The sequence below is a fragment of the Semicossyphus pulcher genome, unplaced genomic scaffold (genome assembly GCF_022749685.1).
Source record: "Semicossyphus pulcher isolate SPU_LCO1_2020_fin unplaced genomic scaffold, fSemPul1.0.p SCAF_1, whole genome shotgun sequence".
NCBI lineage: Eukaryota > Metazoa > Chordata > Actinopteri > Labriformes > Labridae > Semicossyphus > Semicossyphus pulcher.
The window spans coordinates 33,238,081-33,261,432 of NW_027211603.1; the positions used below are offsets into that span (position 1 = coordinate 33,238,081).

General features: G+C 39.2%; 1 protein-coding gene across 2 annotated transcripts; it reads right to left on the reverse strand.

Moving 5' to 3' along the window:
- Positions 1-22: 22 nt before the first annotated feature.
- On the reverse strand, positions 23-22,098 carry LOC138589541 (AP-2 complex subunit alpha-2-like). Of its 2 annotated transcripts, XM_069659880.1 has the most exons (23): positions 21,898-22,098; positions 18,727-18,795; positions 17,188-17,330; positions 16,861-17,054; positions 14,926-15,055; positions 13,884-13,985; positions 13,667-13,775; positions 12,129-12,279; positions 11,594-11,762; positions 10,773-10,910; positions 10,507-10,689; positions 9,403-9,500; positions 8,925-9,156; positions 6,251-6,415; positions 5,853-5,942; positions 5,192-5,325; positions 4,160-4,242; positions 3,904-3,994; positions 3,047-3,169; positions 2,809-2,925; positions 2,137-2,206; positions 1,594-1,728; positions 23-1,423 (listed from the first exon to the last, which is right to left on the reverse strand). In XM_069659880.1, exons 1-23 carry the CDS (start codon positions 21,962-21,964, stop codon positions 1,346-1,348), a joined length of 2,871 nt encoding a protein of 956 aa, XP_069515981.1. In that variant the 5' UTR covers positions 21,965-22,098; the 3' UTR covers positions 23-1,345. The 2 variants fall into 2 exon arrangements, with proteins under 2 accessions (XP_069515981.1, XP_069515991.1); XM_069659890.1 differs by lacking the exon at positions 5,853-5,942.
- Between the last annotated feature and the right edge of the window lie 1,254 nt (positions 22,099-23,352).

The following is a 23,352-nucleotide window of genomic DNA, read 5'->3' on the forward strand; positions in this document are numbered from 1 at the left end:
TAAACATTAAATATGCCAACAAGAAGTATGATAAAGTACATTTTATAAAACAGACATACAACATATTTTATAGAAACATACAAACATTACCAGTCTGGCAGTGCTGTGAGTCAAAGCATTCAGGTGAATGTAGTGTGACAGCGTGGCAGTGCTTTAGACCTTGAGATTATTACTCTCGTCTATGTGAAGGCCCTTTCTGTTCTTGACAGAGTAGTAAAATGTCACAGGCACAGTTGTGTTTGCTACTTAGATGAAAAAAAGTCACTGTGTAAAATTTTTTCAACAATAAAGCTCTAAAATGTACAGACTGTTGATAAGAGGTGGACGTAGCCGGAATAGCTTTAAAGTTTAGGCTGTCGCGGTCTTGGTTTTTGGAGCCGGAAGTGATCATATTTGGATCAAAGTGTGGACAGACATTGCTACGCCTCCATCCTGGTTAACAGGTCACTGTAGCAGCTTCATGTTTATCTTGCTGAAACTATAGATTTAGACCACAGACTCACAATGAAAATGTAATGCATCCACTGAGAAGTAGGGCCATTTTTTAAAAAAATCTGTGCCCATTCAAAAGGACTTCCTTTTACAACCAGTGGGGTCGCCCCCTGCTGGACATTAGAAATAATGGAGTTAGAGATTATTCTGCATTTCCTTCACGTTCACAACTAACAGACAAAGTCCACATCTTATATTCAGTCTGTCTCTCAAGTTCACCCAACAAAAGCAAATATGCAGCATCTAAAGTCTATTTTTTGCTACCACAGTACAAAGCTCTGCGTTTCCTCCTGAGATGACAGAAGTCTAAAATCGCTGTAACAAGTAAAATACTTATTTAAAATTCTTTTTTTTTTTTTTTTAATCTAACTGGTCTACCTTTGCGATTACATTTATTACCTAAAGTGCAAAATGAATGAGAAGTCCAAAAGAGCTTCTCAGTTCTGTGCAACATTTGTTTGAAACACTACAAGAAGAAATGTTTCATGGAAAAGCAATCAGAACAACGTAATCATCAGTTGAGATCATTGGTAAACTTACAATCCTATTAAGATTTTTAACTAACTGAATCTCATTATTGCCTCCTTTTTTGCATAAGAAATACCCAGGCAGGGAAAACACCTTAAAACTGTTCACCCGAGGAGCGCTCAGAGCCTCCTGTACCGTCTTCAGGGTATAAGGCAGGTTTAAAGCAGTAACGTATAAGTAAAGCTATGTGTGAAGAATACATTTCACTTCTTTTACATGTAGAGTAAGACAAATAAAAAACAATTTACACTGTACAAAATCATTGCAATCTAGAGTGAGAGTAGGAGAGTAAAGGTGTAGAAAATGCTGGTGCTGAGTGTTGAGTCTAAAACTGTTCAGAGAGGAGATCACACAGTCTCTGAGACACTGAGTCCCTGCTGGTCCGGAGCGTCAGGCGGTACATCTGAATGGAAAACCAACACAGTTAGACCAGCTATATGATGGTTCAATATAGGGGATGAGTCTGTGTGTGTGTATGTGTGTGTGTGTGTGTGTATGTGTGTGTGTGTGTGTGTGTGTGTGTGTGTGTGTGTGTGTGTGTGTGTGTGTGTGTGTGTGTGTGTGTGTCTTTACCTGTGCCTGTGGGTTGGGCTCCAGTCTGAGCAGGCAGCCCACCTGAGTGCTCTTAGTGTGAACGACTCCAGCTCCAACAAAGTTTGCAGGATTGGGATCCACACTGTCCAGCAGAGCTACACCAAAACCTATGATCTACAAAACAACGTACAGGGGAGAAATTGAAACTTTTATTGTTATATGTACACGAAATGCAGATCGATGTGTATAAAAATCAGATAAAAGCAGGAAATCATACACTTTACATTTTTACGCTTGACCAAAAGCCAGCTACAGAGATGGGTTAAATATCTCCATCAATATTATTGTTCATTCTTAAGATATTTTCTTTTCTTAGGAGAACAAGTAAAATACATGAGAATTTCCATGAGGTCTTAACCAATTGTTTAAAGACAACCTCAGTTTTGTGCAAAATAGTAAACAAACAAAAAAAGTCAAAATAAGTCCGGACACAAGGATACTACAGGGAACAGCTCTTTGGTTTGGCTTGAGAGACACAACTTTGTTCTGTCCTTCAGTCGGCTAAAAACCCTAATTTCTTACCTTGGCCTTAGTGACCTCAGTGTCCATTGCATGTTTGGCTTTGAAGATTTTCTGAACCTCTTGCTGAGGACTGAGGACACAGAGGATGACACGAACACATTACCATAAAAGAATATCAAAACTAAATGTACACCTGCTACACTGAAAATGTTTTCTTTTTCCAAGCCAACAGCTTGCACTTATGGAAAACTCAGGAAGCTCATGCAGGCTGATAAAAGAGTTGAAAAACTGAATGACGAAAAATGAATAGCTGATGCTTCATATTGAAAAGCCAAATCTGATGTGACTGACAACATTCTGAGTCGGGTACAGCCATATATAAGATAATTTCTTTAATTTCACAACACATTTTAGAAGTTGCCACTATTAAATTGTTGTGTACATTACATCAACCTTGTAGTTAGCCATTGCTGCTATTGATGACCTACTGTATGACAACAGTAACTCATATTGCTGTTTTCAGGAGACCTTTTGAAATAAAAATAGACTAAATGTATATTGACATTCAGATTAATGTGGATTCAATAAAATGAAGAAGCATTTCAAACAGTTCAGGAAATGTGCGTCTGAAATCTGCAGCAGTTTCTGCCTTTTATGACTGAGACAAACACAGGCACATAAATTCCTGCTGAAGGGGACAGAGGTGCAGTGAGAGAGTGAAGACAGCCTTACACTCCAAGCTGTTTCCAGCGTTGGAAGAAGTCCTGGGATGTCATCTCTGTGGGCTGAAAGAATTTGTTCAGCATCACCGGTAGTTTGACTGCAATGTTCTGAAGAGCTCCACCGTATCTGTAAAACACACACACACACACACACACACACACACACACACACACACACACACACACACAAATTAGCACATACATAAAGCTAAATAACACAAAAACTTAGTATGCATTCAGACACTTACCTGAACTGGATGTTCAGCACTGGTGCATCTGTGAAATCGGACACACACTCGATGTTGAGGATCTGCTGCATCTGAGCGCCTCCTTCTATTACAGGGTCTACAGCCTTAGTGTGGACATTCAGCTGTGGAGAGAACAGTCAAGGATTCTGAGGATAACTAAATGACAATGGCAAATACCATAGCATAGCAGTTTTGGAAAGCAGGGATGGAAGTATTCACAAGCATTCAAATGTGTCATGTTGTGGGCTGAAGTGGAAGAAGTAGAAGCATTTGTTTATTAGTTACTTTAAAAGTGATCAGTAAACCTGAGTGTTCCCTGTGGGTAGAAGTGTGACTAATAAATATTTAACAAAATGTTATTCTCTTACAACAGTGTTTTAACCTGATGGCCGTGGATTTGCAGGACGTGGCAGTGCACACTTTAGCAAGCGTGTCACATGTTTTTCTCTTTTACACCAAGAAGACAACTGTGTCTCCTGTGAAACCAAAATACTGTATAATGACAACCAATATTTAAGCCAAAACCAAGATCTTTCCTGAACCTATCCAAACTCTAGTTTTTTTTCTTCAAAAACTGATTATCAAAAACGAATAAAAATGATCTTTGTTTCAAGTTACAATTAGGCAGAAAGTCTCCTGTAGATTTGATCTTGCGGTTCAGACAAATATTAGCTTTAACAACTTTTCAGGCAACCGTTTTGCTAGCTTTAAAAGTTACAAAATGACCCAGGATCAGCAGTAAACCATGCATCAGGCTACCAGCACTGTGTGTGATGGAGGACATATTGCTTACCCCTCAATAAAAGACTGTTTATTAGGCATTCATTATAAGATGCTACCAAGCAGGGAAAAGGATATGAGTACTGAGTGTTTCGTGAGAGCTCACTGATGAGGAGAAGCTGAGGAACTGGGTGGATGTCTTGTTGCCGTAGAACACATAGACGCGACCTGTAGGACAACAGCAGGTAAACTATGACATCAGTGTCATCTACATTTAATACATTTAGCAAAAATCCCATTTCACACCTGATTTACTTTCATTATTCTCCACCACTAGCAGTTCAGATATGTCCAAAGAATATCCATAAAAAATATTTTTAGAAAGCCGCTTACCCAGGTTCTGCCTGTACTCAGACTTTAGTCCAATCTGCAAGAGCTGGTTCTCATAGATAACACCGTTGTTCTTACAAACAAACCTGAAATTTAAAAGCAGACAATTTCAAATTTACAACACAATTTCATTTTTGTTTAATTCAACATCATATAAAAGTGCACTTCAGCCCTTTAGCTTGGTTTGTGACAAACTTTAACACCAGCTAAATATATATCTCTAAAGTTTCAACACAGAGGGTTCAACTGCAGACTGTTCAGATCAGATATGTATATTTATTAATAAAAATGTTTAGCAGGAGTGAAGCAGAGTGTCTAATAAGGACTCCATCCGCTTTACTGTGGGAAATGTAAGATCCAGTGTGACCCATACTCAGCCTATATTTTGACCATTATTCTTTTAATTTGTGTCTTATTAAATAGCTGAAGAGCTCTTTACATTTTTGATGGAACATGCATTATTTTACAGTACGTGGAAGTATTACAAACAGCTATTTTTCTGCTGATTTTGTTGTGGCAATAAAGTTCCCCGAACCCTCTTGTCAGCCACTTAATTTCAATGTCCAATAGATAATAAAACATGGTTGAAAAACTCTTAAAACTAGGTAATAAACTTGGTTGAAAAACTCTTAAAAATAGGTTATAAAACTTGGTTGAAAAACTCTAGTCAAACATTAGAGACTGATGTGATGATCTGATGCAAAAAGAGTTTATTCCCGTATAAATACAAACAAATAAACCCGAGTCCATCCGAATGAGACTGCCCACAGGTCAGCCGCCTCGGGTCTTATATACTCTGAACCCCTCCCTCGCTGGGCTTCCGCATGTATCACCACCTGTTGGAGCCCCCCGCCCCCCCGCCCCCCCGCCTTATGGAAATATAACTTCCACTCTAAAACATTTGATTTTAAAGTTTCAACTAAAACATATCCTTATAAAACGTTTTATTATATAACTTCAACTCTAAACATTTGATTATAAAGTTTCAAAATTTTTCCAACAATTTCACTGACCATGCTAACAGCGTTTTCCCACCTGAAAAAGTTTTCCTCACAGACATCTACGGCTGCAGGTGTGGAGATGTCGGAAAACACATCAACGAGCAGGCTGTTTCCTGCCGGAGGGGGGGAGTTTACATTCATGAGGTCCGTGAAAGGGTGGGGGGAACCCTGCGTGAAAAACAACATATTTAACACACAATATGTCCATGCACAGGATTGTTACTTTTTTTTTTAAATACATGTTCATTCTAAGTAAATATGAGGCCTTATTACAGAGTTAATCCCCATTCAATCTATTTAATTCTCTGGTCTCCAAAACACAAACAAAGTCAAAATGATATAAGACTACAGCTGATGTGTGTTTGGGGATTTTTTGACATTTGTCGTGCTTGACTTGATTTTGAACATTCATACTTTTTTACATAAAGTTAGCTAGCAACCTACACTTTTAAATATTTTATCAACAAGTTGACTGATCAATATTTGGCCAGTAACTTTTTGACCAGAATCCTGTAACAGAAATCAAACCTCTTCAGTGCTGGTGTGTGTAAAAAAAAAACATACAACAACATAAAAGTTGATCAAACATACATACATCATACAGTAACATCTCCAAAAGTCAAATAAGAGGACAGAGTAGCTGCCAGTCCAGTGGTAAAGAATAATTCTGTCTGTGTTTCAAGCTATAAAAGTACCATGGTCCCAGCAGAGAGCATGATGGGACTAGAGGAAGCAGGGCGGGGTCTGTTGGTAGGGAGGAGGTCTGCCATCAGAAAAGGAGAAGACTGATAGAGAAAGAGAAGAAGAAGTATGAAAGGGTGAAGATAAAGAAGGAAGGAGACAGGACAAGCCCAGATTAAGATTAGGAAATGATATAAAAAAAAAAAAGGCAGAAAACCAGTAATGAAAAGTAGACAACACACAGAATCTGTTGTTTTAAGTGTGATGCAAGCTTGTTTTAGGAATAAGGCCTGAATGACAGTGCAGAAAATTATTTAAAGATCTGATTGTAGAAGAAGACGTTTTGTCCTTGATAAGGTTTGTACAAAATGTTGGTAAAAAATAAAACTCAAGCTGTACAGTCCAGGTTTACCTTTTTTGTGTCTTCAGTGTTCTCACTGTGCTCGGTGCTGCCGTTAACATTTCTCCGTGCATCGTCGATGTCCGGCAGGTGGCCGGGTCCCTTCTTCTTCTTCAGCTTGGCTAGGATTGAAGACTCTCTCTCCGGGAACGGAGGCATCTCTTCTAACACTGTGGCCTGCAGAGGAACAGAGTGTGAGGAAATCCTAGAAAGCTTTTATTTTGGGCAATACAGACAGCTACTGCACCACTGTACTATTGGCTATTAATTCATAGCATATCATACCAAATCAAATCAAATCAAATTTTATTTGTATAGTGCCAAATCATAACCAGAGTTATCTCGAGACACTTTACAGAAAGAGCAGGTCTAGACCGATTCTTTGTTAAGTTATTTAAAGAGAGGCCCAACATGAATCCACCATGAGTAGCACTTAGCAATATTCGGCACATTGGCAAGGAAAAACTTCCTTTTAACAGGCAGAAACCTCGAGCAGAACCAGACTCATGTTGAACAGCCATCTGCCTCGACTGGATGGGCCGAAAAATAGGATAGAAGGAGATGCAGGATAGAGACAGGCAAAGAGAGCAACAACAACATATGTTCTTGTTACAACAACAACATATGTCCTTGTTACAACAACAAGGACACATACTTATGGTTACAATGCCAATAATAGTGGTAGACTAGGGTGAAGATTAGCAAAATAAATAAATAAATAAATTAGCGAGAGAAGCAGAGTAATGATAAAGGCTGAGGTAATCGTAATTGTAACAGTTGAAGTCAACAGGTCTACTATTAGCATTAGCAGCAACAATAATGATACTATGGGGAAGGCTGATGTTAGTAGTTGTTGCAGTGGAGCAGGTCCACAGCAGCAGGTGGTCTGCAGCAACGATCTCCAGGAACCTTCAAGACAAGGGAGCACAAGAACTCCCGGGAAGATATGTGGTTAGTAATGTTAATGGGACCAGAAGATACAGAGTTAATGAGCTGCATTAATATGACAGAGAGAGAGAGAGAGAGCGAGAGACAGAGAGAGAGAGGGAGAGAGAGAGAGAGAGTGGGAGAGAGACAGAGAGAGAGAGAGAGACAGAGAGGGAGAGAGAGAGAGGAGCTTGGTGTGTCAGATCCCCCCGGCAGTCTAAACCTATAGCAACATAACTATGGGCTAGTCCAAGCCTGAGCCAGCCCTAACTATAAGCTTTATCAAAGAGGAAAGTTTTAAGTCTACTCTTAAAAGAAGAGAGGGTGCTGCAGCATTTTGTACGGGCTGCAGAGTTTTTAGTGACTTATTAGGGCAGCCTGATAGTAACGAGTTACAATAATCCAGCCTGGAAGTAACGAATGCATGGACTAGTTTCTCTGCATCGTTTTGAGACAAGATGTGTCTGATTTTTGCTAAGTTGCGAAGATGAAAGAAGGCTGTCCTTGATATTTGTTTTATGTGGGAGATGAAGGACATATCCTGATCAAATAGTACTCCCAGATTCCTAACAGTAGTGCTGGATGCCAGGCTGATGCCATCTAGGGCAGCTACATCATTAGAGAAAGAATCTCTGAAGTTATTGTGCTCAGCCCAAAACACCTTAGTTTTGTCTGAATTAAGTAGCAGAATGTTTCTAGTCATCCAGATCTTTATGTCCTTAAGGCATGCTTCTAGTTTAGATAGCTGATTGGTTGTGTCTGGCTTCATAGATAAGTATAATTGAGTATCATCTGCATAACAATGAAAATTAATGGAGTGTTTCCTCATGATATTACCAAGAGGAAGCATATATAAGGTAAAAAGAATCGGTCCGAGCACAGAACCTTGTGGAACTCCATGACTAACTTTGGTGTGCATAGAGGACACATCATGAACATTAACAAACTGAGATTGATCTGATAAAAAAGATTTAAACCAACTTAATGCAGATCCTGTAATGCCAATTAAATGTTCTAGTCCCTTTAACAGGATGTGATGGTCTATCGTGTCGAAAGCGGCACTAAGATCTAACAGGACGAGTACAGAGAGAAGTCCTCTGTCTGAAGCAGTAAGTAGATCATTTGAAACTCGCACAAGGGCTGTCTCAGTGCTATGGTGGACTCTAAATCCTGACTGAAAGTCCTCAAATAAACTGTTGTTATGAAGAAAGTCACATAATTGATTAGCGACTGCTTTCTCAAGGATCTTTGAGATAAAAGGAAGGTTAGATATAGGTCTATAGTTAGCTAAGGTGCCTGAATCTAGGGTAGGCTTTTTAAGAAGTGGCTTAATTACAGCTAGTTTAAAAGACTGGGGTACACAGCCCGTCGATAAAGACATATTGATCATATCTAGTAAAGAAGTGCTAATTGAGGGAAAGACTTCCTTAAGCAGCTTGGTTGGAATCGGGTCTAAAAGACAGGTTGATGGTTTAGACGAAGATATCAGAGAATTTAGCTCAGGAAGGTCAATTGGAGAAAAACAGTCAAGGTAAACATCAGGTTTTTGAGCAGTTTCCAAAGATACATCTGCACCAGTTAACGGCAGGAGGTTACAAATTTTGTATGATTCCAAACACTCAGATACCACAGAGTGGCCACTATGATACCATGAAAGTATTTTTTTCAACTCACTTCAAGTAACAAGTCTGACTTACATGGTACATATTTCTGCAAATGTTGACACTGATGGACTGTTAGGTGTGCATTCATCACTCACCAGTATATCAGTGCTGGCGATGCAGCTGAGTCTCAGGTACTCGACGGCTCTCTGCTGGAGCTCCACGTCAGCGTTACGGAGCTGGCTGTCTGAGCGCAGGACATCTTGGATTGTGGTCTTCACTTCTGGAAACAGGTTGATGAACTTGATGTAGGCGGACAGCAGCAGAGCACGAGTTGGAACAGAGCACAGGTGGAACTTGGAGTGGAGAAGGTTAAACTGGACCAGAGGGCTGAATGAGAAGACAACACAAAACAATCTTAAAAGATGCAGGTGAGCTCTACAGAAAATAAAATAATACTTCCCTTTACATCAGTGATGTAGTGTATAACCAGGCTTAAGTAAGAAGATAGATTTTGTTTTTTTTGTTATGAGGGTCTTCAAACAAACCAGATGTTTAAATCAATAAACAGTTAACCTGTTTAACTCAGGAAAAAAGACAGAACAGTGGATTGCACTGTGTGGATGCTGTTTGTACCTGGAGCGGGAATCTCCAGCAATCAGGTTTCCAAACTCTCCCAGGATGTAACCCCCAACCTTCACCAGGTTCTCATGGCAGGCGGGAGCCTGGAGTGCCTACATGTGTTCACAAAGCAAGAATGCATGGCATTGGGAATAACACAGACGTAAGTGTACTGTAAGAAATGGAACAGGTGATAATCAATGAGAAGGATTTCTGAGGATAAAGTGTAATTAGGCCAAAAGGTCTCTTCTGATCCCCAATAGATTTTAAACCAGCATAACTGGGAAGGATAATTAATGCTGCTTGGGATGTCTCCATCACATTATTTGACCCCCTTATCCCAATCTGATACTACGGAGTTTTATTTGTCAAAACAGACTGATTCATTGCACAATGCATACTTGGTGTACATCAGGCAATTAATTGTAAAGCTATTTGATTGACAGTTGGTTCGCTCTAAATACAGAACAATGAATGCATTACAACTTTGCACTTTGGTGATTCCTATAATGCCATGCTCATTTCTTTTGTGGTTTTCAATGATGGATCCAGAGAAAAGAATGATTGAATGTCAGATATTTTCAAAAGTAAATTAGATCTTGCAATTATTCAACCAGAGAAATGGCAAAGGCACTCTCACCAAACACATGAACATGCTCTTCCTCCTCATGTGCAGGAAGAGTTGAAGAGTTACAGAGTGAGAGTGCTTTCCCAGGGGAGCACAGCGCACACAGATTTTGTTCCTTCTTATATCAGAGCATTTGATTTAATAGTATCATTTCGGATGTTAACAAATAAAACACAAAAGGCCTCCAAAATAAGTTAGCTGACAGGGCATTGATAGTGTTTGCACTGTACATTAAAGCACATTACCTAGTGTGCTTGTGAAGAGATTTAATTTGAAAGGATTTTAAAGTGAGTCCACAAAACTAAAATGGGCCATTAGTAACCCATGTGACTAAACCCATTTACAGATTCCCCATAGTGTTACAGCTCGCTTTTCTTTGGGGCCCAACATGTCGTCTCATACAAGTGAACATAAAACTCTAATGAGTTAGAGGTTGAGGCTGCAAACTGACTGACAGGCCAGTCAGTGACGGCATTCATTTTCTTACCCACCTCAAAGACGGTCTTGGCGGCATAGCCTTGAACTTCGTCTCGGTTTATGACAATCTGGATGACACGATACCACACCTCCTCACTGACATAGTCACCGGCGATGCGGATGAGGTTAAGGATGGTGTCCACATACCAGGTGTAGTCCACGGCATATTTCTCTGCCAGGATAGCCACCTTGAGCACCTGAGGAACAGAACCAACGAGTTGAGGGAGAAAGAAGCACACACAGGAAATAAAAACTGTACAAGTTTTTACTGATGACTCACTATCTCCTCTCTGATCGAGTAGTCTGCAGTTTCCAGGTAGCTCAGCATCTCTGCCACAATCTGCTTGGCGTTGCTGCGGTCACACATGGCATAAAGCAGATCCACGGCCCGCTGGCGAACACTCACATCTCGCTCTGTCTGTATAGAGAACAAACAGAACAGAACATATGATATGATCAGCTGTGGTGACCTAAGTTCAACTGAAGCTTTTATATAAGAATTGTAAATTTAAGGTGTATTTAAGGTGGCCATGTACGTACTCCACAGAAATCAGGGTTGTTTCAATAAGAAAGAGGAGAAAGAAAGAGGAGAAAGAAGGAGGAGGAGTATGCCAGAGACAACAGAAACATCAGCTGTGCCACTGACCCCTCCCACTCTATTATGCTCAGTAATGTCTTATCTTTAAGGAATAAGATGGAACAGTGCGCCCCCAGAGATACTATGGACTACTACAGTACTTCTGTGTGTAGTCTTTTCAGAATTTCAATTAAAAATAGCAGTCAAACATAGTTCGTTAAGTTCGATAAAAAATGTAAATCAGAGTTTAATTGATCACTGATCAGGCTAAAAATGACTTTCCATGCAAACTCAATAACTTCTTTTAAGGGGCACTATTAAATAAGTGATAATGAAGAACCACCAAGAAAGTGCATAACAATTCAAGTGGCACATCTCAGACTTCATCCTGGTCAGATGGGGGGGGGGGGGGGGGGACAGAGACATCTGCTTCTTGAAGAAAATATTAAAGCTGTATACAGTAAATTATTCTTAAATTAACCTTCAACAGCTTTTCAAAGGCACATAACTGATGAGGGACTCACCTTTAGAGCATTGATCACAGTTTCTATGTGCGTCTTTACTGCCTCATGAGAAAACTCAGAGCTGGCCAGAGTGCACATGCTCTCCAAAGCCAAATAACGGAGGTTGGTTTCTCTGTGTTGCAGAAACTGACCCAGCTGGTTGCAGGCTCTTACCAACAGGGTGGGCTCACTGCAGGGGACAAGATAAAACAATTATGTTATGGCTTCAAATGCCAACATGCATTTGGACATTCAAATCCTACATGTATTACGAAAAAACACGACAGTTAACTTAAAACAGGTGGGTTTGAACTGATGCTTTCATGTGAAGTTAAAAGATAAATTCTAACTTGGTCAAGGCCATCCAGTGTTTGCTTACAGTTACACAGAAAACTAAAATCTAATACTTTAGTTTTTGGGTAAAAAACCCCCCACTCTTTTCTAATTGTAAATCCAACTTCCCAATAAAATTCCCCAGACAATAAACACACTTCTGTAATTCCATGATATTCAGGGAATTCAATGACCAGCAGTATTGTGACAATACATATTCTACCTGTCATGGAGGATGATGAGGGAGATGGCTTCAAACAGAACAGCATTCTTGGCATTGGAGTGCTGGACCTTCTTGGACTTGGGTGGCTCCTGGGCTTTATTGAGGATGGTCTCCAGACACTCTGTCAGACGACTCCGCAGTGCTGCATCCTCTGCAACAAAAAAGCCATTATTTTAACAAATTTTAACATCAGAACAAATTCTTAGCATATGGGTTTTATTCTGTATTTATTTATTTTAAATAAATGGGCACTTTACCGGGAGAGCAAATTCAACTTTCAATGAAAAACTGATATAAAAAAGCTCCATGGTTTGGTTTTTGTTTTGCATGTTACTTTTTCCTCTCTGCTGCCATCTAGTGTCAAAAATCACTTCATGCAATTTGTTCTGTTCCCAGAGGCCCACAGATGTGAAAATGCAAAATGTATTTAATATCTATTTAGTAGTTGTTTCTATTCCTGGCTGAATGTAGACAAATACAACATGTACATGGACAGAAATGTAAAAAGGACACTTAAGATTTGGGGTGAGGTTCTTTTATCCATCCACACAGTTTTTCTGCTGATTTAGTGAAGGTTGTCATGTTACCGTGGGGAACAGAGATGTAAAGTGTTTGTTCAGGCTGATGTGTCGCAATAACAAGAGATAACTTCTAATGTTCAGTTTATTACTACACACAACGGCTCACAAAACTGATGCTGGAGACAAACCAGACATGAGAGCTCCCCACAAGTGAAGCCAAAACTTTAACCAAAAGCAGGTTGACGTGTAGATGACACAGGTGTGTTATCCTATAGAAGAGTTTTGTTTTTTTTCATTTTGGTGAAAGCAAAACCAGCAATTTCCCCCTGCCTCCAGTCTCTATGCTTAGCTGTGCAATGCACATTTTAAATTCCTGCTCTGTACTCGAGGCTAAAAAATAATATTCATCTTCTTATTTCATTCCCAGACAGAAAGAAAAAAGAAATTCCAACAAAATCTTGAATTATGACTCTCACTGTAAGATGCGGAGAAGTGGTTTTAGTTTGTATCAGAAGATTTCTGAGAACAGATAGAGCTTGATGCTAAATGTAAATTCTTTAAAGATATACACAGAGAAGGGTGTCATGGAGTCTTGTTGAGGAGCCATTTGCACACCTGCCAAATGTCAACTCTGCCTTGTGTGGACCTGAGCGTCAAGCTCATTGACCGACTGATTTAAGTTTTGTCAGGAGGTGGGTTCGAATGGAGACTAAAACAATAAACTAAAGGCTGCATATGAAACCTAAGGGCCACGCTACGGGAGAGGAAAAGGGACTAAAAAAATCAATAGTTGTATCCTGAAGGAAATATAGCCATTAATTACCTTATGGCGAAAGCTGATAATTTGACCTGGCAGTAAAAGAAATAACAATTTACCACAAATTACAAAAAAATGAAATTGTGGATATGTATTTTGCAATGGACCAAAGTGCTAGACAAACATAAAATATTCCTTGCAAATTTGCAGGGACTGTAGAAGGTTTGTTCTTTAACCACATGATCGTATTAAGACCATACCAGGTGGAGGGTAGCACTGCAGTAGGCGCAGCAGTTTCACAGACAACCAGGGAGCAGCAACAAAGTAGTACGTATAATCCTGGAGGTCGATGGATGCAGAAGTCACAATCTGTGAAAGAAAGACCAAGAAAACTAATAAACCAATAGTTGCTGCAATTAAACTCATCTTTAAACTATGCGATAAAAATATCATGTAAGGTTACAGAAAGCCACCAACCCTGCTGAGCCTGGCCACAGCCAGTGAGATGGCCGTTTTGAAGTCGTCAGGACTCTTCTGGGCCAGGTTGTTAATAAGGCTGGTGGCTGCAGTCACTACTCCCTGAAAACAAACAAGATATAACAACACTACAGACCAACATACACATCAACATCCTGAAAGTGAGCAGGCCAAATAAAGCAGACACTCCATCCCAAATCCATACCACATGCTAATTCTATTCTAAACAATAATCATCATAACTGTTTAGCAGCATACCCTAAAATTAACGCACATTACTTGCTATCTCAATTCACTTTTACTATGGAAAACTAATTTAAGATGTAACTTGTAACTCTGTAATAGAAATGGTCTAATATTTTAAATGCTTCATTTTGCCTATAATCTGTGCAGTCTAAGCTTAAAGGTTATGTTAATCAATAATTCATAACAATTGATAACGGTATAGAAATTGTGTCATAAATAAGGGTGATGAAAATATAAAAATCTGACTTAGTAAAAAAAAAAAACATATTGACCCAAAATAATTTCAAATGTCAAAACATGGACAAAAACTTTTAACACACAGCAGAGTGCAAAGGTGTTTTAACAGTTTTATCTGCATTTGAAATACAGTGCAAACGTTGGTTTCTTTGATTATTCTAATGTCATTTCTTGGAGTCAGTCTTGTAAGCTTCTAATTTAATGTAATTTAATCCTTGAACAGGGCTTTCCAAAAAACAATCTCCGATTGTCAGGAGGAGGGTCAATTTTCAAAGGGTTAAACTTTAAAAAGAGAGTGTGAATGTTTTTCCTAATATTTATTGTCAAATATTTCACAAATCCACAATTAAACTGATTATTTTTCCAGAAGTGATCAACTTGATTTTATTTGCTTATTGCATTGTGGGAGAATACTGCGTGTTGACAGCTCACTCAAAATATAAATGCATTTAGTTTGAGTGAATTTTAATTTGTCACTTTTGAAGAGTGAACACTACAAACTTAAAACCAGCTTAGAATCAGTGTGAAGAGCAAATGTGGGAAACGGGTCCAGTCCTACCAGGTGCTGATCATTAAGCAGATGGACCACTCGAGCTGTCCATTCCCCCATGGGTACCAGGTCAGGAGACATCTTGTTAAGTCTTAGCAGACAGAGGGCTGCACTCTGCTTCACACTGTCCATGGTGTCCCTGATAGAGGCAAACAAAGTACAACTTAATTTAACCCGATATACAATTATACCCTTAAGTGTCATAATAATCCTTCAGATTTCAGTCATGGTTAATTTGACAACATCTGTCATAACCATAGACTGTATAAATAATGGACGTAGTCTCAGTGACGTCACCCATTGGTTTCTGAAGAAGCGTTTGGAAGCCCGAATTGCGCCGCCGCCGGGGGTCGCCATATTGGAAATGCCAGAGACGGCTAATCCAGAGGCAGGCAAAGAGGCGGAGCGCGACCGAGCTACAGCCTATGGCTGAGCTCTATGGGCGGGCCGCATGAATCAGCCAGCTACGGCTATGAAGCTAGGCTATATGCTCCTCAGCGTATCTAACGGTTATTATCCATAGACTGTATAAATCATGAATGAGCTGGTTTGACTTTCCCAGGAGGAGATTCTGTCGGTGACTGACTGCAGGTGTTTAGTTATCAGACTAAAGAAGTAGTGGACTCGCTGCTCGCTCGCCCGGTGAGAGAGCGGCGAGCCGACACGTAACGGGAAACGTAAAAGAACCGGTCTCTTCATCACTACGGTCCGCTGTAATCTCTCCGGGGAAACGCCAACAACTCCTGACTCCTATTTACTGACCGACGATTAAATAAATAAACACTGCACAGGCTAACAAGCAGCTCAGACTTCTTGCACAGCCATAAAGTTCCATAAATCCCACAGAGAGATTATTTGTCCAAACTTTGAATGGAAAAATCCCCAAAAGTCTCCAACAACACAAACAGGTGAAGTTAAGCTCAGTGTCTGTGTCTGTGTGTCTGTGTTGACGTCTAGCAGACAGCCAGCAGGATCCACCTGTCAATCAAGTGATCCGGCCCCTATGATTTAAGGCTTAATATAATTAAAACGAGTGTTATAAAAAAATTCACCCCCGTACAGTTATCCTGAACAATAAAATAAGCTATTTATAACAAAACTGTTTTTTGTACCAGGCTGTAAACACGTTTATTTCTGCTGTAAAAATGGGCATTTTCCCACCTGCTTTAATGTTATTTCTTGTTTTCTGGAGCCAGTCTCAAGTGGCTTCTCGAGGAACTGCAGTTTTTTGCACCAGAGGTTGCCGCTTGGTCATAACTAGTGGCAATTCTGGGTTTACTTAGATATTACAGCTTCCAAAGCAGCTACTCTGTCAGATATTTAACTTCTTAAGACCTCAACAAAGAAACTTCACATAAAACTATAGTTTTTCACAAACACCACAATGGAAATCAAGCACAGGATACATTTTAATCCTGTTGTTTTAGATAAGATGGTATAACCTCAAGAATCATTAAGATGAAAATGTTTACTGTACTGAGCCAAAGGAAAGCGTTGTCTGATGGCAATGTAAAGTAGGTTTTGCTCCAAACCATCCACAGCAGTATATAACTTCTTCTTTGTTGGTACTCTGGCTTGCTTCTCCAAACGGTTGCTATACTAAATGGCATCTACTGTAGGTAATAAACTGATTATTGATGAGTACTCGTACAACCCCATTTGCAAAAATCCAAACTATCCCTTTAAGTAAAGAGCTGATTTGAATTAATGTGTAACTGTTTTTGCTACAAAAAGAAAAATAAGGCAAAGTCAAAGTCTTGTTAGTCAGATGCTCACCAAATGTAACCAAGAGCTACTTGAGTCCTGGGCTGACATTAAACAAGTCAACCATTTATCAGTTTCTATCAGTTCAAATTTTTTTTGTATATTAGAGAAACAACTTTGCTATGTGTTTGAGACTTATAGCCTGTTAAAATCCTAATTTACTGAGTTTTAAGTACAAACCCTGCCACCAGGATGCTGGGGATTTGAGAAGCAAAAGCCTCAGCCATTTCTCTGCTGCCCACGTTAGCAATGCAGTGCAGGGCCAGGTTCATGAAAGTGGAGTTTCGGCTGGCCAGGTCATTCTTAATGCCGTTGTTGATCAGACGGATCAGGTCGCTGTTAGAGTTCACCAGCACTGAAATGAACAGGTAACCCTGAAAGAGGACATGGGGAACATGATTTTAGTGCATTTCCATCATTAAACCCCTTTATACAAACACATTTTCAATATATATGATCAACAAGCTTTAAACTGTTGACACTGGATGAAGAAGAGTCCAAACTTACAATCTGTTTCTCTGTGTACTTGTTGGAGCTGAGCAGGTTGACAGCCTCCATATGTCCAAAGTCGATGTCATGGCCCAAAAGAAAGATGAAGAGAAGCTTGCAGACATACTTTTTTTTACTGTAGCCATCTAGAGCCTTGTCTCCTATCCACATGTACAAATACACACACACACACATTCACATCCACACACACAAAGATGGATTTGAATGTCCACATTCAGTTATAAACACGGACATTTCAAGAGTCTGGCATTGACCTGTGAGTACAGCAGACACTAAAGAATGTTTTCAGCCATTATATACCAAACTGGTGAGTAATGGAGGAAGAGGGGAATTCATCTGATCTGCAATGTTTACAGCAAAATAATCCATGAATGGAATGAAGGAGTATTGATTACGAGATTCAAATCTGTAACTTGTTTTCTGAGCTGTTCTGCATTGTGTTGCACAATTTCAACAAAAAGTACCTCTAAAATAAACTGCCTACCCTTTCTTTAAAGTCTGTTAAGTTACTCAAATGCTTCTTTGCCATTTCAAGCAGCAGCACAAACATTTTAGACAGAAAATATATTTTTACGTAGCATGCAGATGTTTGGTTTGGATGACACAAAACGCAATTGCAGGCAAATAATTAAGATGCAGCAATCTCTGTAAAGAAAAATCCTTGAAACTACAATGGAAACCAAAGTTCACTGTAACTGACCTTTCACTGAATTTGACATTTTCTATGCTAAATCAAGTATTTGAAAAATATTTCAATGATTGGTTGAAATTCAATATGGTTGTGTTTTTCTATCAGCTTTTATTTAACTCATTTTTTTAATGTAAGACTGTAACCAGGAACTGCATGACATCAGAGACTACAGTAACTGTTGATTTTTATAATGATTGAACCACAGTGTTGTTGGACTATCCTAAAAGACAGAAATAAAATAGCAGTGATCACTGTTCTTCAAACTAAGTGCTTGTCAAATTGTAGTACTCCCTCCATACCTTCCTAGTATTCTGTGTGGCTGGGCTGACAAATTTCATAACTTTGATAATTTATGTCCAAGAAAAGGACAAGCAAATTGGAAAACTATCACTTCTGGAGAAACCGGTCTATCCTTGCTATAGTGTGAGGTCTTGACAGCACTTAGCAAATATGCTAGAATGGACACAGGCCAGTATGCTGCGCACCATGGGCATCAGAGGCAGCTTCAAGCTGGAGCAAACTAATTATAGGCAGCAAGGAACAGGTGGCTGGAGAAACAACATCGACAGGAGATTGAAACTGACACATTCACAGTGAGGTTTGGGAACTTGTAACAGTGAAGACACAGAAACAGCCCTGGAAAACAGTGAAGAAAAGGGTGAAAAGAGGCAACGCAAAACATGGTCACAAGATGAGTAAGCAAAGGGGATTAACAGCAGCAGGAATGCTTGTGTCATAGACGGCAACAATCTCCATACATGCCATCAAATAAACCTGATGGTACAAATTAGTCTTTGATTTGGGTCCTCCATGTTTGGCTTGGTTTTTCAGAGTTGTTCACCTACCTTTAAATTTGGAACGGATATTGGCCAGTTCTTTGTTTATCCTCTTAATCTCAGCCTCTTTACTTTTACCTGCAAACAAATCAAGATATTTTTCATGTTACCTAGTGCTGAGAACATTCATCAAGTTGTATAAACCATCCTTTGCCCACTACATGCTAGGGCCCACATATTCCCCCAGGACAACCTGGATTGTTAGTGGCATTGATTCAACAAAGTCATGAAAACATAACTTAGATATTCTGCTTCTTGTTGACATTAGAGCATCACACAGTTGCTGCAGATTTGTCGGCTGCACAGGTTTTATAGTCTCTGTAATTTGGTGAGCCTGTGCCCACTGTAACCTGTGTCCTGTACTCGGCCTGTACACAAGTGGAACCTGTTTGGGTCTTCTTTTGCTGTAGCACATCCACTTCAAGGTTCTACATATTGTGCAATGCTTTTCTACATGGCACCGTTGAACGGCCTGGTTATTTGAGTTAGTGTCACATTCCTTTCAAGCCATTCTTCTCTAGCCTCTCTCTTCCACAAGGCTTTTTCGCGCACATAACTGCAGCTCACTGGATGTTGTTCTGTCAGCAGAGGTAGTAACAGACCCTGTCACAGAACTGTGTAAACGGGCAAGCCAGCAGCACAGAACAGTGCCGTGTGTGTGTGTGTGTGTGACGCCATCATGCATCCTGTTGTATTAGGTTGTGTAAAAAAAGGAAGGCTACACAAATAAGGGGCTTCTTTACAGTGTTAGTCAGTGATCTTTGAGTATTAAAAAAGGGCTTGAAATACAGAGCAACCAGCTCTGATGTTTGTTCTGAACAACTGAAATCCGTTACTATGACTGGTATGCTTAAAAGCACTGAGTTTCTTCCACCTTATTGGTTGATTGAATATTTCCATTGCTTGGCAGGTGTACAGCTGTACTTAATAATTAGGCAACTTTTGCATAAAAAAAGTGAGATGTAATGACTACATATTATTGGCACAGAAGAACATTGCATTCACCCAAAATGAATGTATATAGGCTAATCTCTTGACATAATAAAATACCCTTTATTATTATACTATCTCATAAAAACAAAACAGAATATCTAATTGTGAATAAAAGCGTTAGTAGTGTCATTATGGGTTATTTAGGTAGTAGGGGCCGGTTTTTAGAAAAATGTTAAGAACTATGTTTTGATGTTGAGAAAGCAGATTGTGGTGAGCAGAGCCAAAGAGAGATTTGTCCTCCTGATTTTGTCTTTTATCAGAGTGAGCCTACATGCAATAACCTCTTCAGCACAGACACTACATTAGCACAGACACTAAACTCTGGTATACATACAATGTGAAATCGTACTGGAATTTGGAGGGCTGAAGTGTACTTACTGGCAGCTGCTGACAGTCAACATTAAACAGAAAAAATCTGCCCAAAACTTCAACGTGTGGACTTGACAACACACCAAGTAGATCAGTGTGAGCTTTGTGTGTGGTTGTGATGAGACTTGGCCAACAAACAACAATCCTTGAGCAATGTATATGTGGCAACCATATTAGTCAATGAAGTCAGTATTTTGTAAAACCTCAAACCAAGAAAGAAATAGTCATGAGTCATATCCATTTTCCATTTTTTAAGTTGCGATAATTGTTCAAATTCTTCATAAACATCATAAAAATCAGGTAAAGATATCCTTATTACAAGGTTTCGGTTAGCTTTATACCGTATGATTACAAGACCTTTTTATCATAACTTTGAAGAAGATTTGTCCGGAACCTTTGGCCTCAGTTCACTATACCGATCGATATATTAGGCACATGTTTTTTTTCCACTGCAGAGAACATCAAAGTCTCTCCTGTAGTGGAATTTCTATCATGCCTTCTCTTAATGTAGTGGCCCACTGGCAGATGCCGAAATAACATAATATAGTGCTTTTTAAAATGTACATATTCACTGGGCAATATAAGAAAAGTACTTCAACTTAAGTTATGTACAAAATGCCATTTTTATTTGTACGTAATATTTTTATTTCAAGTAACACTCCAATATTCATACAACTTAGACAGGCTTGGATGATGAGATCTGGCCCCTCCTTGCATGACCGATGCTGAGCAACTGTTGCAAATAGTAACCTTGCTAACCATTGAAACTGAAAAAATGCCATACCGCGGACATCTTGCACCCTTCTTGACAGAAGAGACGTGGTGCATGCACTGGCACAGAGTTAATGTCGTAGCGTTACGTCAAGCTTTTTTAGAGAACAATCGAGCATTTAGGCATGATCAAAGCATTGTTTCATCGGCGGAAAATATTGGCAGAAAAATTACATATCTGCTCATGCCAATACGTCATTTTCAAGCCATAATCTGCAGATACCGATAACGTGCCGATAATATCGTGCATCCCTACAACATACCCATTATAACAAGAAAACAAGCATTGTTATCTTGAAATAACAGAATTATTATCTTTTGATATTGAGATTATGAATAAAAATAAGCAAGGATGGACGTTCTAGTGTTATAAACACTTACATTTATCAAGTTACCTTAAATAGCCATTTGAAATGTTTTTAAAATGTAACATGGCATAAGGGGAAGTAAAGGAGAGAATGCAAATGTTAGGCAACCTTGTTAAAAACACATTGGGAATGAGTTATTCCTCTTTAACTGACAACCATAAATGGCTCCATTAAAGGCTCGTAATTATTATTATTGTTATTATATTATCCAGCTCTACCTCAGCTCCTTATGTAAATTACGTCACACTGGAGCTGTTCTTAATTACAGCCGTTACCTGAAATATAAAAACTATCCGTTGTTATATTTTAAAACGTATTGTAAATGGTGCTCGTGAGGACGTTCTTAAATGTTGACAGAAAAATGATCTTAAAAACTATACACACTTTGAACGCCACAGAGTTTAGTCAGTATCGTGTTATCTACGGTGAGCGGTGAGGTCCACGCCCTTCGACATGACGTTAGCATCTGAAGCTAACGGCTAACGGTAATTAGCTCGTACAGACTAGCCGACTGAGTGGTTGTCTAAACCCACTTTGATGAGTTAAATTTACAAAAATGTTTGTTGGAAAGGGGGAATGGGCACTTATTAACGTGTTCAGATGGGTCAGCTCAATAAACCTTCCTGTTTTGCTCCTGTCCTGACCATGAACTGTCTGTGAATGTGATAAACAAACTTACAGTTCCTGATATCAGAGATGAACACCGCCAGGCCTCGCATCCCATCCCCTTTAGAGACCGCAGGCATTTTGTTCACTCCCGATTAATGAGAGGTTTTCTCTTCCGTATAAAAAAACACCCCAGTTGTACAGGGAACTTTGTTTTAAAGTTTGCTAAGCCGCTAGCAAGAGCTGTGTAGTAAAAGAAGCCCCGACATATGACGGAGACAGGAACCAGACAAGCTGGGCTGCGTTCAATACATCTCGAGCTACACCCGCTACCCAAATCAGGGCCGCGTTCCGTTTATGTGCAGTGTGGCGACTGAAAACAACCGTGTTTCCTAAATGTGTTTCCTTAACGTATTTATTTAATTCCTTAACGGAATAAAACAGGGTAGGGGTTACAAACATAAAATCAACAACATTAATTTGACTTTTGAGTTACGTTTGTAAATTTAAATGTGATAAACAACAAATAAATGGCAAGATTACCATGACAATAACTTACTATAGAAAATTGATGATGATATAGGTTGTCAAATGAAGTCGAGGCTTACTATCAACCTCTCCCCCCAAAAAAAGAAAAACTTCATTAGCCTAACAGTGGAACTGTTGATTCATATATATTCATTTAGTGTGTTATTATCTTATTTTAGTGTTTTATTACTTTTCTCACTTTTTTTGTGTTTTCTTACTTTATTTTTTTGGATAACCTTTTAATGTTTTACTTTCTTATTATCTACGTTCACCATTTTATTCTGCTATTTTGAGCCTTAACATTTTCATTGTACCTCCAGTGTTTCCCCATTATGAATTTATGAGTTTCCTCACTTTCATCAGTCCTGCTTTTATTGAGCTCTGTGTTTACATGATTTATTTAGGCTTGTGCATGAATTGGCGGGGTTGGGGATGCCGACTGTTTATTTTTGTTTTTATTTTTATTTTCTGTCTATGTAAAGCACTTTGTGCTGCATTTTAAATGTATGAAAATTGCTATAAAAATAAAGATTGATTGATAAAGATTGATCGACAAAAGTCATAGTAATCTAATTTGACTGTCAATATTTAAACTAATAATCTTGAAGATTTTCATTCAAATAAATGTCTGTTAAATCACTATCATTCGCTGAATGAGGTAACACAATGGTAATTGAGCCTATGGCCCACTGATGAAAGCCTTTACATTTGCAATATTACGGACTGGTGGTCTGATGCTACTTTCGCAGAAAAAATCTGCGAGGGAGGGTAAGCGGAGCTAAGCGGCTGCTTTTCCTGTCTCTGCAAGTGTTGCCAGGAAACTCTACTAAATGGTAAATGGACTGTACTTTTATAGCGGTTTTCGAGTCTTTGCGACCACTCAAAGCTACTTTTACACTACATATCAAATTCCCCAATTCACATACACATCCATACACTGATGGCAGAGGCTGCTACGTAAAGTGCCCAACTGTCAATCAGTTATCACATTCATGCCTGT